The sequence below is a fragment of the Salmo salar genome, chromosome ssa13 (genome assembly GCF_905237065.1).
Source record: "Salmo salar chromosome ssa13, Ssal_v3.1, whole genome shotgun sequence".
Lineage (NCBI taxonomy): Eukaryota > Metazoa > Chordata > Actinopteri > Salmoniformes > Salmonidae > Salmo > Salmo salar.
This window is the reverse complement of record NC_059454.1, coordinates 28,648,467-28,663,075: the sequence shown is the minus strand read 5'-3', so window position 1 is coordinate 28,663,075 and position 14,609 is coordinate 28,648,467. Positions and strand designations below refer to the sequence as shown.

Here is a 14,609-nt window from a genome sequence, read left to right as displayed (position 1 = left end):
GCAATTGGCATGCTCACAACTGCAGACCACTTGTAATTTCTGCACAAACTGACAGAAACCCTCTCAGGGAAGCTCATCGGCATGCTCATCGTCCTCACCAGGGTCTTGACCTGACTGCAGTTTGGCGTCATAACTGACTTCAGTGAGCAAATGCTTACCTTCGATGGCCACTGGGATGCTGGAGAAGTGTGCTTTTCGTGGATGAATCTCGGTTTCAACTGTACTGGGCAGACAGCGTGAATGACGTAGTGTGGGCGAGCGGTTTGCTGATGTAAACGTTGTGAACAGAGTGCCCCATGGTGGCGGTGGGGTATGTTATGGGCAGGCATTTTATCGATGGCTATTTGAATGCACAGAGATACTGTGACGAGATCCTAACGCCCATTGTTGTGCTATTCATCAGCCATAACCTCATGTTTCAGCATGATAATGCATAGCTTCTGAAAGTGTCTCAGTTCTTCTTCCTGCATACTCACCAGATATGTCACTCATTGAGCATGTTTGGGATGTTTGTGATGCTCTGGATCATGTACTGTACAACAGCACGTTCCAGTTCCTGCCAATATCCAGAAACTCAGTAAAATCTTTGAAATTGTTGCATGTTGCATTTATATTTTTGTGTATATTTTTCTCTGTTAAACAAAACAAGTAAAAACAATCAATGTATGAAAATGGTTTACACTTTTATTGCTTGAAATAGTGGCCCATAGACAATTTTCCATTATTGCTTTAGTCCAGGCTCCTGGATGTACACATAACATCTCAATGTGAGGAGCTGCTGTCACTGTCCAACCATATGGGTGCCCTTTACGCTCAATGAAATCTGTTTCTTCGGTCCAATAATCACAGGTGCCATAATGCTAAAGCTGGCATCCACATCACACGCCACAGAACAGAGCGACATAGAAGTTTGTGGTGTTTTTGAACACTAGCTGTTAAATTTCATTTTGAAGAGCTGCCAAGGATGTTTTAATTTCCGTTCAGGGTCAGGTCTTATTCCCATGTCATAACAGTACAGTAACAATTCTAGATTAACTGTACATAAAAGAGATTTAGCGATCATCACTTAATATAATTACAAACATTAACTATAGGCCTATCATTTTCTAGGTTTTGTTTAACCCAATCGTGTATATTGTTCTGAAGATAATGTTAGTAAAATTTCTCATTTCGTGGTATCTAACTCATAACATCATAAAAATAACATATATTCATCAAGTCTTATGCTCCAGCTTGATGTTACAGTATTATACACACGGAAATAGTGCCTCATGCACTGGGAGTCAGCGTGCTGTCACAGAGTCTTTGCGAAGGGAGATGAACAACACTGTCTTGTGTGGCGTACAACTGGACGGAGTACAGTTGTACCCTGTGGGCATGGACACAAACAAAACAAATGGATCAACAGTGGGGTGTGATGTCAGAACAGACCTCCGACCAACACGCCACTGATGAAGATGAGAGTGGAGGAAGGGTGAGCCTCCCTGGCAGTGCCATGTAGTCAGGTGAGTCACTATACAGAATGGATAGAAGTAGGATGAGAGAGGAGGGGGGGAAAGAACAGCAGAAAATTAGGATTTTCCCGCATCCACTGAATTCCTGTTGTCACCATGGTTACATGGCTGGAGGCCAGTTCGGAAGCCGAAACTACCATTGCTTTCAAAATTGCCACGTCACTGCCCCCCCCCCCCCCCACACTGCAGGGTTAATTGCAGAGGAAATTGGAGGTAATGCTACACCTTTAGTGAGTTGAACAGTATGAATAATTTCTCTGGGGTCCATAAAAGGGATTGAAATGACTTGAGGTTCAGGACACTGTAACAAAAGCCATGACAAGATTGACTGCCATAGCACCAATAAGGGACAAACTACTTAGAACCAGTTTAAGTTTAAAATCCGGTGATAATGATATTGATCCATTACGGTGCTAATGATTGAAATCAGCGGTTAGAATAAGAAGGCTTTTGTTGCACATTTGTGTGGGTCACGTCACATACCCAAGATACAGTGCGAAGCATGTACAAGATAAAGAAATGATAACATAATGCAACCACATAAGGACAATATAGAAGGTAGAATCCTATTTCACCAGCTCCGACGCTCGTTATATGTGACAAGGCTTGCAGACTATAACGGATTACAAAGGAAATCCCAGCCGTGAGATGCTCAGTGATGCAGAACTCCCAAACGAACTAAATGCCTTTTATACTGAGTCTTGCATGAAAGCCCGTGTTGTTCCAGATGACTGTGTGATCTTGCTCTCCCTGGCTGATGTGAGTAAAGCGTTTATAAACAGGTTAACACTCGCAAGGTCTCCGGGCCAGACAGAATACCAGGGCACATTTTCAAAGCATGTGCGAACCAGCTGGCAAGTGTCTTTGCAGACATTTTTATCCTATCCCTGACCAGCTGTGTTACCAACTTCGTTCAAGCAGACCACTATAGTCACCGTGCCCAAAAACAGCAAGGTACCGAAATTTCCGGACTATTAAGCGCACCTGAATATAAGCCACACCCACTGAATTAAAAAAATATATATTATTTTGAACATAAATAAGCCGCACATGTCTATAAGCCGCAGGTGCCTACCGGTACATTGAAACAAATGAACTTTACACAGGCTTTAACGAAACACGGCTTGTAACAAAAATAAATAGGCTTTAAATGAAACACGGCTTGTAACAAAAAATTAAAAATGAGCAGTAAACAGTAGCCTACCAAGAAAGTCATTGCTCCAGACCAAGCTCCCGTGCAGCAGCTCTATTTCCTTTTCCAACAGCCAGATCAATCGCCTTCAACTTGAAAGCTGCATCATATGCATTTCTCCGTGTCTTTGCCATGATGAGGGTGACAAAATGACTACCGTAATCAGAATGATGGGAAGTTTGAGCGCGCTCGATTTAATCTAAACAGTAAACAAAAAAGTTGTTTGACCTTAACCCGTTCTGCAATTTCATTGGTCTAATGAAAGCTTCATGCCACCAAAAAACTGAGCACGTCACAGAATGTGTTTATTTTTATAATTTTTTTTAAAGCGGGAAAAATCCATATATTAGCCGTGTCATTGTTTAAGGCGCGAGGTTAAAAGCGTGGGAAAAAAGTAGCGGCTTATAGTCCGGAAATTACGGTAACCTGCCAAAATGACTATCAGCCCATAGCACTCACGTCTATAGCCATGAAATGCTTTGAAAGGCTGATCATGGCTCACATCATCATCCCAGACACCCTGGACCCACTCCAATTTGCATACCGCCCCAACAGCTCCACAGATGACGCAATCTCTATTGCACTCCAGACTGCCCTCACCCAACTGGACAAGAAGAATACCTATGTAAGAATGCTGTTCATGTAAATAGTGCCACATATGCACACAAACACACCGTGCTGTTTTTTATTGTCCTTGATGTCTTTTGTTTTACATTGTTGTTTTGTTGTTGTTTTCCTTTGTTCTTGTCTCTTTTTCTCCGTTTTTTCTTAATGTATTGGTCGTTGGCACATCGGGTGGGTAGTTGTTTGGTTGGGTTGGATGGGGATGGTGGCTCAGAGGGGGTGGAGATGGGGGGGTTTGGGGAGGGGGGATGGAGGTGGAGGTTTTTAGGGGCGGACTGTGGGGGGTCTTGGATAGTTGAGCGGCTTCAATGCAGGTGGATTGTGTTTTAAAAAAAGGTTTTCAAGAATGCTGTTCATTGACCACAGCTCAGCATTCAACACCATAGTCCCTTCCAAGCTCATCACCAAGCTCAGGACCCTGGGACTGACCATCTCCCTCTGCAACTGGATCCTGGACTTCCTGGACTCCCTTGCGGGTCGCCCCCAGGTTATGAGGGTAGGCAACAACACATCCGCCACGCTAACTATCAACACTGGGACCCGTCAGGGGTGTGTGCTTAGTCCCCTCCTGTACTCTCTGTTCACCCACGACTGCATGGCCGCGTACGACTCGAACTCCATCGTCAAGTTTGCTGACGACACGACGTGGTAGGACTGATCACCGATACAATGAGGCAGCCTATAGGGAGGAAGTCAGAGACCTGGCAGCGTGGCGCCAGGACAACAACCTCTCCCTCAACGTCAGCAAGACAAAGGAGCAGATCGTTGACTACAGGAAACAGAGGGGCAAGCATACCCCCATCCACATCGATGGGGCTGTAGTGGAGTAGGTCGAGTGCTTCAAGTTCCTCGGTGTCCTCATCACTAAGGACATGGCCTTCAGATCCTCAAAATGTTCTACAGCTGCACCATTGAGAGCATCTTGACTGGCTGCATGATTGCTTGGTACGGCAACTACAAGGCACCCAATTACAGGGCGCTACAGAGGGTGGTGAGTACGGCCCAGTACATCTCTGGACTGAGCCCCTTGCCATCCAGGACCTCTATACCAGGCCCAAAAAATGAACAAAGACTCTAGCCACCCAAGCCATAGACTGTTCTTTCTTCTACCGCATGGCAAGCGGTACCAGTGCATCAAGTCTGGAACCAAAAGGACCCTGAACATCTTCTACCTCCAAGCCAAAAGACTACTAAACGAGACTGCTAGAAAGCTAATCAGATGGCTACCCGGACTACCAGCATTGACCCTTTTTTGCACTAACTCTCTTGCACTGACTCTATGCACACATAATGGACTCTACCCACACTCTCACATATTGACACTAACACCCCAACACACACATACACACAAACAGACTACATACGCCAACACACATAACATGCACACATGCATACTGATGCGACACACACACACACACACACACACACACACACACACACACACACACACACACACACACACACACACATATTCACACTCGCCACATGCGCTGCTGCTACTGTCTATTATCTATCCTGTTGCCTAGTCACTTTAGCCCTACCTATATGTACATAGCTACCTCAATTACCTTTTACCCCTGCAGATTGACTCGGTAATGGTACTTCCTGTATATAGTCATGCTATTTATACTCATTATTGTTATTCGTTGTTCACTGTGTATTTATTCCTCTATTTCAATTTTTAGAATATAATTTTTTATATTTTTCTTTAAGTCTGCATTGTTGGAAAAGGACCCGCAAGTAAGTATTTCACTGTTAGTCTACACCTGTTATTTACAAAGCATGTGACTAATAAAATGTGATTTGATTTGATTTTAACATGGTCCACACAAACCGACACAGTCGTAAGGAGGGCGCCTCTTCCCCCTCTGGAGGCTGAAAAGATTTGCCATGGGCCCTTGGATCTTCAAAAAGTTATACAGATGCACCATCAAGAGCATTTTCATTGGCTGCATCACCGCTTGGTATGGCAAATTCACCACCCTCAACAGCAAAGCGCTACAGAGGATGGTGTGGACAGCCCAGTACATTACTGGGGCCGAGCTCAGGGCCTCTATGTCAAGCGTTGTGAGAGGAAGGCCCCAATCACTGCCCAAGACTGGAGCCACCCAAGCAATAGACTGTTCACTCTGCTACAGTCCGGCAAATGGTACCGGAGCATCGGCTCTCGGGCCAACAGGCTCTAAGACAGCTTCTACCCCCAAGCCATAAGACTGCTAAATAGTTCATTAAATGGTTACCCGGACTGCTTGCACTGACCTTACCTTACACTGACTCACAAGTCTAAATATACACACTATAATATACACTTACTCACACACACTACACTGACACTCTCACACAAAACCCACACACATTCACATACAATACCGTACATACGCACAACACACATGCATACCGACACAACACAAACACGCACACACATACCGACACAACACAAACACATATACACACGCATACCGACACAACACAAACATATGCTGCTGCCACCCTGTTCTTTATTTGACTTGTATTATTATCAATCCTGATGCCTAGTCACTTTACCCTGCCTTCATGTACATACAGTATCTTCTACCTCAAATACCTCGTACCTCTGCACATTGATCTGGTAGTGGTACTGCCTGTATATAGCTCCACATTGATCTGGTACTGGTACTGCCTGTATATAGCTCCACATTGATCTGGTACTGGTACTGCCTGTATATAGCTCCACATTGATCTGGTACTGGTACTGCCTGTATATAGCTCCACATTGATCTGGTACTGGCACTGCCTGTATATAGCTCCACATTGATCTGGTACTGGTACTCCCTGTATATAGCTCCACATTGATCTGGTACTGGTACTGCCTGTATATAGCTCCAGCAGTTTTACTGCTAACCTACAAAGCATTACATGGGCTTGCTCCTACCTATCTTTCCGATTTGGTCCTGCCGTACATACCTACACGTACGCTACGGTCACAAGACGCAGGCCTCCTAATTGTCCCTAGAATTTCTAAGCAACCGGCTGGAGGTAGGGCTTTCTCCTATAGAGCTCCATTTTTATGGAATGGTCTGCCTACCCATGTGAGAGACGTGGACTCAGTCTCAACCTTTAAGTCTTTACTGAAGACTTATCTCTTCAGTAGGTCCGATGATTAAGTATAGTCTGGCCCAGGAGTGTGAAGGTGAACGGAAAGGCTGGAGCAACGAACCGCCCTTGCTGTCTCTGCCTTGCCGGTTCCCCTCTTTCCACTGGGATTCTCTGCCTCTAACCCTTTTACAGGGGCTGAGTCACTGGCTTACTGGTGCTCTTCCATGCCGTCCATGGGAGGGGTGCGTCACTTGAGTGGGTTGAGTCACTGACGTGGTCTTCCTGTCTGGGTTGGCGCCCCCCCCCTTGGGTTGTGCCATGGCGGAGATCTTTGTGGGCTATACTCGGCCTTGTCTTAGGACGGTAAGTTGGTGGTTGGAGATATCCCTCTAGTGGTGTGGGGGCTGTGCTTTGGCAAAGTGGGTGGGGTTATATCCTGCCTGTTTGGCCCTGTCCGGGGGTATCATCGGATGGGGCCACAGTGTCTTCTGATCCCTCCTGTCTCAGCCTCCAGTATTTATGCTGCAGTAGTTTATGTGTCGGGGGCTAGGGTCAGTCTGTTACATCTGGAGTATTTCTCTTGTCTTATCCGGTGTCCTGTGTGAATTTAAATATGCTCTCTCTAATTCTCTCTTTCTTTCTTTCTCTCGGAGGACCTGAGCCCTAGGACCATGCCTCAGGACTACCTGGCATGATGACTCCTTGCTGTCCCCAGTCCACCTGGCCATGCTGCTGCTCCAGTTTCAACTGTTCTGCCTGCGGCTATGGAACCCTGACCTGTTCACCGGACGTGCTTGCTGCACCCTCGACAACTACTATGATTATTATTATTTGACCATGCTGGTCATTTATGAACATTTTAACATCTTGACCATGTTCTGTTATAATATCCACCCGGTACAGCCAGAAGAGGACTGGCCACCCCTCATAGCCTGGTTCCTCTCTAGGTTTCTTCCTAGGTTTTTGGCCTTTCTAGGGAGTTTTTCCTAGGGAGTTTTTCCTAGCCACCGTGCTTCTTTCACATGCATTGCCTGCTGTTTGGGGTTTTAGGCTGGGTTTCTGTACAGCACTTTGAGATATCAGCTGATGTACGAAGGGCTATATAAAATACATTTGATTTGATTTGATTTGATCTGGTACTGGTACTCCCTTTATATAGCTCCACATTGATCTGGTACTGGTACTCCCTGTATATAGCTCCACATTGATCTGGTACTGGTATTCCCTGTATATAGCTCCACATTGATCTGGTACTGGTACTCCCTGTATATTGCTCCACATTGATCTGGTACTGGTACTGCCTGTATATAGCTCCACATTGGTCTGGTACTGGTACTCCCTGTATATAGCTCCACATTGATCTGGTACTGGTACTGCCTGTATATAGCTCCACATTGATCTGGTACTGGCACTCCCTGTATATTGCTCCACATTGATCTGGTACTGCCTGTATATAGCTCCACATTGGTCTGGTACTGGTACTCCCTGTATATAGCTCCACATTGATCTGGTACTGGTACACCCTGTATATAGCTCCAAATTGATCTGGTACTGGTACTCCCTGTATATAGCTCCACATTGATCTGGTACTGGTACTCCCTGTATATAGCTCCACATTGATCTGGTACTGGTACTCCCTGTATATAGCTCCACATTGATCTGGTACTGGTGCTCTCTGTATATAGCTCCACATTGATCTGGTACTGGTGCTCCCTGTATATAGCTCCACATTGATCTGGTACTGGTACTGCCTGTATATAGCTCCACATTGATCTGGTACTGGTACTCCCTGTATATAGCTCCACATTGATCTGGTACTGGTACTCCCTGTATATAGCTCCACATTGATCTGGTACTGGTACTCCCTGTATATAGCTCCACATTGATCTGGTACTGGTACTCCCTGTATATAGCTCCACATTGATCTGGTACTGGTACTCCCTGTATATAGCTCCACATTGATCTGGTACTGGTACTCCCTGTATATAGCTCCACATTGATCTGGTACTGGTGCTCCCTGTATATAGCTCCATACTTGTGTATTTTATTCCTTTTGTGTTACTATTTTTATTTCTATTAGAATGTTTTAATTGCATTCTTGGTAAGGGCTTGTAAGCAAGTATGTCATAGTAAAGTCTACATCTGCTGCATGTGAAAAATAAAATTTGATTTGATTATAATCATCTCAAATAACACATTAAGAAATCAGAGAGCTGTTGTGACAGGACTGGTGTGTGTGTGTGTGTGTGTGTGTGTGTGTGTGTGTGTGTGTGTGTGTGTGTGTGTGTGTGTGTGTGTGTGTGTGTGTGTGTGTGTGTGTGTGTGTGTGTGTGTGTGTGTGTGTGTGTGTGTGTGTGTGTGTGTGTGTGTGTGTGTGTGTGTGTCTGTGTGAGAGAGAGAGAGAAATGAGAGCAATATCAATCCATTCCCATTAGGGCCAGTTTGGGTGAGGGTGAGTGGGCCTCCCATCTTCCCCTTGCCTCGCCTCGTGCAGTGTCCAGATGTGGAGGGTTTCAGATCTGTGAGCTGGAACAGATGGCCTACTTTGACCCTGTGGGTTTGCCTTGGATTATGTGGTGGCACAGGACCAGCCTGTGGAGTGAGTGGGGGTGGGGTTTATGGGGGTAGTGTTGTGGGAAGATTCACATCTGCCAGGACTAAATGCTGCTGGACGGTGATGGGAGATGGGGAAACATGGGGGGTTATGCTTGCAGAATATACTATAGGGGAGACCTAGTGCGGTTATTACCATAGAGATGCTATAATTAATGTGTTGTATTTAATTATGTGATTATTACACTGTTTACTCTTATCTGTATGTCTCAGTCCTTGTATAACTAATTTAACCACATTATTTGAAACAATACACCAATCCATTTTCAACCTAACATCATTAAGTATCTTAGTAAGGGAACTATATCCTTTCCTGGTGAATCGACTACAGCCAAAGTAAGTAGGAAATCATTAAGATTTAGGTTTTGTGTGTGTGCATGCATGTGTGTGTGTGTATCTGTCTGTCTGTCTGTGTGTGTATATGTTATCTGATGAACTCTTGGGAACAGGCCAGCCAATTACACAAGGGGTTTGAAACACAGTGGGGCCTAGAACGAGAGTCATTGTAGATGATGACAGTAGAGATGGATGGATGGATGATAGGGGAATCATGGGAATCTAATGGATATGGTGTTAGTCCAGACGTAAATGTTGCCCTGGGATTAGAATTGGCACTTGGTCGCACAAGATTGCATTTCTGTAAACCTACTATAGAACAGCACAAACTGGACACTGTTTCCAGTGACAACGTTGCACAGGCCAACTTATTGCAGCATGTGGTAGGAGAATCAAATCAAACTTTTTGACTTTTTTGACTTTTTGAAACAATTTACAGTAAAATAAAAAAAAGGTTGCAAAAAATATAAAATGTTTTACATTTTCAATCATAAAAATATGGTAAAAGACAAAATGAAAACCTAAAAGAATGAAATTATACCAGTTATAGGCTATATTCTACAAGGGTGTCTTAAAACCTCAATGGACGGCACTGAGCTATCTTTTCCTCTTCCTCTTGACTCATTAAGATACAGCTCCTGGCAAACACACCCACTCCAAACACACCCACTCCAAATCCTACTTTGGACATCTACTTCGGCCAAAGATGAGTTTTGTCAACATAGTTTCCTAGTTATTTCAACTTAATTCATCAACATGACTGTGTTTCACTGTGGCAATTTGGTTGAATTAGTCAAATGTCATCAATTTAAACAGTTTATGGTCTATTGTAATTTATTTTCCCCATGGAATATGCCACAACTAGGCTACAATGTATCAGCCTAATGCCTGGAAATAAAAGCTCCTTAGTTTCTGACATTTTGAATGTTGGAAAGTTGTTTGGTATGCCAGGTGATTTGTAGATCAGACTGCAGCACCAATAACTGACGGACAAATTGCACCCCCTTGTGATGAAAGCTAGATAGCAGGATCACAGAATGAAACGCATCTCTATGGGAAAGCTACAGTAATACATTTTGGTCAACAGTTGAGCCATAAATGACATAATTACTATTTCTGAGGAAATTGAAATGGGCTCAAATGTTTAATTCTTGATGAATTTAGTGTCGCTCAAGCCCATAGTAAATATGAGACAATCCAAAAAATCTCAGATCAATTTCACTTCCAGGCACTAGGGGTCCTCAGTGGCTAGTGGTGCACGATGTCTCAAAACGTATTTGTTTTTATCACGTGACAGGAAAGTCCCCGTTGGAACGTTTGCCAAACAAGGAAGCAATCCTACAGCTAGCTTATGCCCGCGACTTTGCTGAAAGCTAGTGGGGGTGAAGTCCGAAACCAAATTTGAAGACGTTTATGATCACAGTTAGCTAGCTTCACGTCCTGTGGCTAACTTTACATTCAGCAAGGACTGTCTACTCGCTCTTGTCTTGCTGCTAATGCTATAAGATCCAACGAAGCTTGCCTGGCCAGTTTAGCTGGCTAGCTAGCATTCTTCTTGTCGACTAGTGTGTGTGCTGTCTGCATTCCTGTGTTGAGTTTTTGACAGCGGACTTTTCACTTCTTTTGTCTTTCGCCCTAACGGTGGGTGTCTGTCCTAGGTAGCTAGCAAGGGCATTGTCCACCCAGTCACTTTTCATGCTAGGCTTTTGAATAGAACGCTACGTAAGATAACTAGCCTAGCTAGGTGGTTAGCTAACGGCGCTTATCGACTGTCATTCTTTTCTCTTGAGTTGACACATCGCATCGGACTAGCTGTATCATGGGCTCAAACACATTAACAACTAGCTAGCTAACTAGCTAGCTTAAGGTAAGTTGTCTTCTAAAATCATTGGCAGCTGGGCTGGGAACTTTAGCCATAACTAGCTAGCTAACGTTATCTGATTTATCCAAGTAGTGACACAGTAGCTATCGTTATCAAAACAGAAACGACCTGTGATATCTGCTTAGAATCTAGTTTGGCGTTAGGGTTATTCCACTTCAAAAAACACAAGAGGATTTCGACACACACCATCTGATTGTTCTGAAATCGTTTCTGTTAGAATTGATTGCATTCAAATTGTCCATTTTAATTTATAGGACTCATATATTAATATTCAGTAAATATAGTACCCAACATCCGATTTGGACCAAACTGTTTTCTAACAATCGGTTAGGCATGAGGAATCCAAATGAATAGTCAAACGTCACCCACGGACACCCCACATTAATCCCACCCCAACAACCAATATATTGTAACAGTTCTGTGTCTGTAGTAGTATGGAGGTGCGGCTCTGAGTATTGTATCTTCAACCTATGTAATGAATTCCCAGTTCATTTGGTGATGTTTTCCCCTGTTTAGAAAAAATGGTAATGGAAATTATGTTTATGTCCCATCCTACATCCTGATATTACCAGGTTCTGATTAATAGATGGTGCTGTTAATGCTATTAGGTGAACAGTTTGAAAGAACCACCCCTCTCAATGCTAACAGGGTAGTACACAATTACATTGGTTTCCTAACCCTGTAAGCAGTCTATTGACATTGTATGACAGCAACTCATGCTTTAGTTTTGTTCGCCACTGTTCCAAATGCAAACATTTTAGCATTTGTGGCACAAATCCAATGCAATTCAATGGTACCTATATTAGTTTTTTCACACTTAATGTTCAAATCATCCTAAAGTATCTGAAAATGGATTAAGGCCATAATGCTACTTATAGATTTGGATATGAATTTAGAAAATTGTAATATAGGTACCATTGACATGCATTGGATTAGTTACAAATTATAAAACGTTTGCATTTAAAACATTGGCCAGGTAAACAAAACCAAAGCATGGGTTGCTGTCATACCTTGTCCATAGACTGCTTAAACTATTATGTAAAAAAAAATGATCACCTAATAGCAGGAACCATCTTGTTTTTAGAACTTGGTATTATCAGGATGCAGGATATGACATAAACCTAACAACTTCAATGACACATTTCTCTGATGAAGAAACAATACTCAGAGCCACAGCTCCATACTACTTGTCAGACATAGATAACTAATACTGTATACTCGTGGTTGGGATTGGCTGGGGTGTGTGGGGTCCATGGGTGGATTTTGACAATTCATTTGGATTCTTCATGTCTTACTCACTGTTAGAAACAGTTTGGTCCAAATTGGATGTTGGGTACTGTATTTACTGAATATTATATGAATCCTATACAAATGGCACATTTGGGTGCAATCCATTAGCTTACTTTCTCAGATAAAATCAGAAACAATTTCAGAACAATCTGAGATGGTGGGTGGCCTGGCTTGCTGAAATGACATTGAATGGCCCATTAGCTTGGCATTTGTGTGGAGTTAACTCTAAAATTAATACCAAACTTGAGTCAATGTTTTGGAAAGTTGGTAGCATGCTAGTTGGCTAGCTAGTGTTAGAGGGCCTAGCTAGTTAGCTACTGTCAGCTTTAGTATCTAGGCTAGCTGTCAGGGAAACTGCCATCGTATGACCATTGTGAAGAACACCATCAGGTGTTAAGATTGCATTGCAACATAACTTTGTTCTAAATAATGTGTGTTGCCACTTACCAGTTCACTATAGAATGAGGCCTCAAGCCATGCTGCTTTAATGTTTGGTTGTCTTTACCTTTTTTTTTTACTAGATTTCATGTTATTCTGGAGAGGCTGCCACTCCAACATTCCAGACCTTTTCATCCAAGATTTCCCCCCACACCTTCCCCACAAAGCCCCACTCCCTCTCCCTGACCCCTCATAATGTTGGAGGGACTTGTTGCCTGGGTACTCAACACATACCTAGGCAAATATGTCAGCAACCTAAATACAGACCAGCTCTCCATCGCCCTCCTCAAAGGTACTCTGTCTGTCTGTCTGTCTGTCTGTCCGTCCCTTCCGCCTCAGGGTGTCCACCATCAGTTTCTATGATGACATCATCCTCGCTCTTACCCTCATTTGAATTTGACAGCTCTTCAACATGCTATGCTACCAGAATCCCTGCAGTATACAATATAGCACAATAAATATCATAATGTATCATGTATTTACTGTAGCTGTAGCACTGTATCTGAAACCCTTGTCTTCCTAGGGGCGGTGGAGCTGGAGAACCTTCCCTTAAGGAAAGATGCCCTCCGAGAGTTTGATCTGCCCTTTGAGGTCAAAGCAGGTGAGTGATCCATCAAAAAGCCTGACTGATACAAGGTTATCAATCAAAACATTCACAAGAACTATATAAAAACATATATAATTAAACTCAATATGCCCAATATGAGTTATTATGAGTTGAGCAAAAGATTGGCCTAATTTCTGGGCACTCACCACACTTATCTCCAGTCCTTGCTGATCAATACTGCTTGTTTGACCTTTTGTTCACTAAAAGAACGTCAACAAACAATCAGTGTTATTTAGTCAGGTAACAAGCATGCACCCTTAACGGCAAAGGAAATAAATGGTTCAACATGCCTTTCTTTCAACCAAACCAGTGATTGGTTTAATTGTTAAGACTAGCTGGATGATAAGTGGCTGTGTAGTCAGTGCAGCACAGTGATTAGTATGACAACAGTCTACAGTTCTTACACATACAATAATAAATACACAACAGCAACACAATGCATTTCACAAAAGTCCCATTTCAGGTTGAGCAATGTTCATTTAGTCACTTCGAATGAATGTTCTCAGCTTTTATGTGGTTTATCTTCATTATTTGATCTGAAGTTAGTATATTGATAAGGAGAAGTGGCACCATTTGTTATCTTCAGTAACTTATTTACAAAGATAAATCAAGACACAATACACAGAGCACTATGAGTACTGTAGTACTTCATGCTACACCCTGCTTTCACTCTCCAGGCTTCATTGGGAAGATCACACTCCAGATCCCATTCTACCGACCCCACAGTGACCCCTGGGTCATCTCCATGTCCCAGCTCAACCTCATCATCGGCCCGGTCCGACCCCAGGAGTATGACAAGGAGTCAGAGAGGGAGGCCGAGCTCGAACGCAAGAAACAGCTGCTCAAGGCATTAGAGGACAAGTGGAAGGTGTGTGGGAACGGTGCCAAGAATCCTGGAATCAGGCTCTACTGTATTCTTATCTGTAGACTGTGTATGTATGCAGTATACACTGAGTATACAAAACATTATGAACACCTGCATTTTCCCTGACATAGACTGACCATGTGAATCCAGGTGAAAGCTATGATCTCTTATTG

General features: G+C 43.4%; 1 protein-coding gene across 4 annotated transcripts in view; it reads left to right on the top strand.

Annotated features, from left to right (window-relative positions):
* The first annotated feature begins 10,665 nt into the window (after positions 1–10,665).
* Positions 10,666–14,609, top strand: part of vps13d (vacuolar protein sorting 13 homolog D) — a 62,266-nt gene continuing 58,322 nt past the window's right edge. For all 4 annotated transcript variants that reach the window (XM_014135238.2, XM_014135239.2, XM_045693110.1 and 1 more), the window contains exons 1-4: positions 10,666–11,221; positions 13,048–13,256; positions 13,488–13,565; positions 14,249–14,439. In XM_014135238.2, coding sequence (XP_013990713.1) covers positions 13,160–13,256; positions 13,488–13,565; positions 14,249–14,439 — 366 coding nt within the window. In that variant the 5' untranslated portion in view covers positions 10,666–11,221; positions 13,048–13,159. The remainder of the gene's footprint in view (positions 11,222–13,047; positions 13,257–13,487; positions 13,566–14,248; positions 14,440–14,609) is intronic.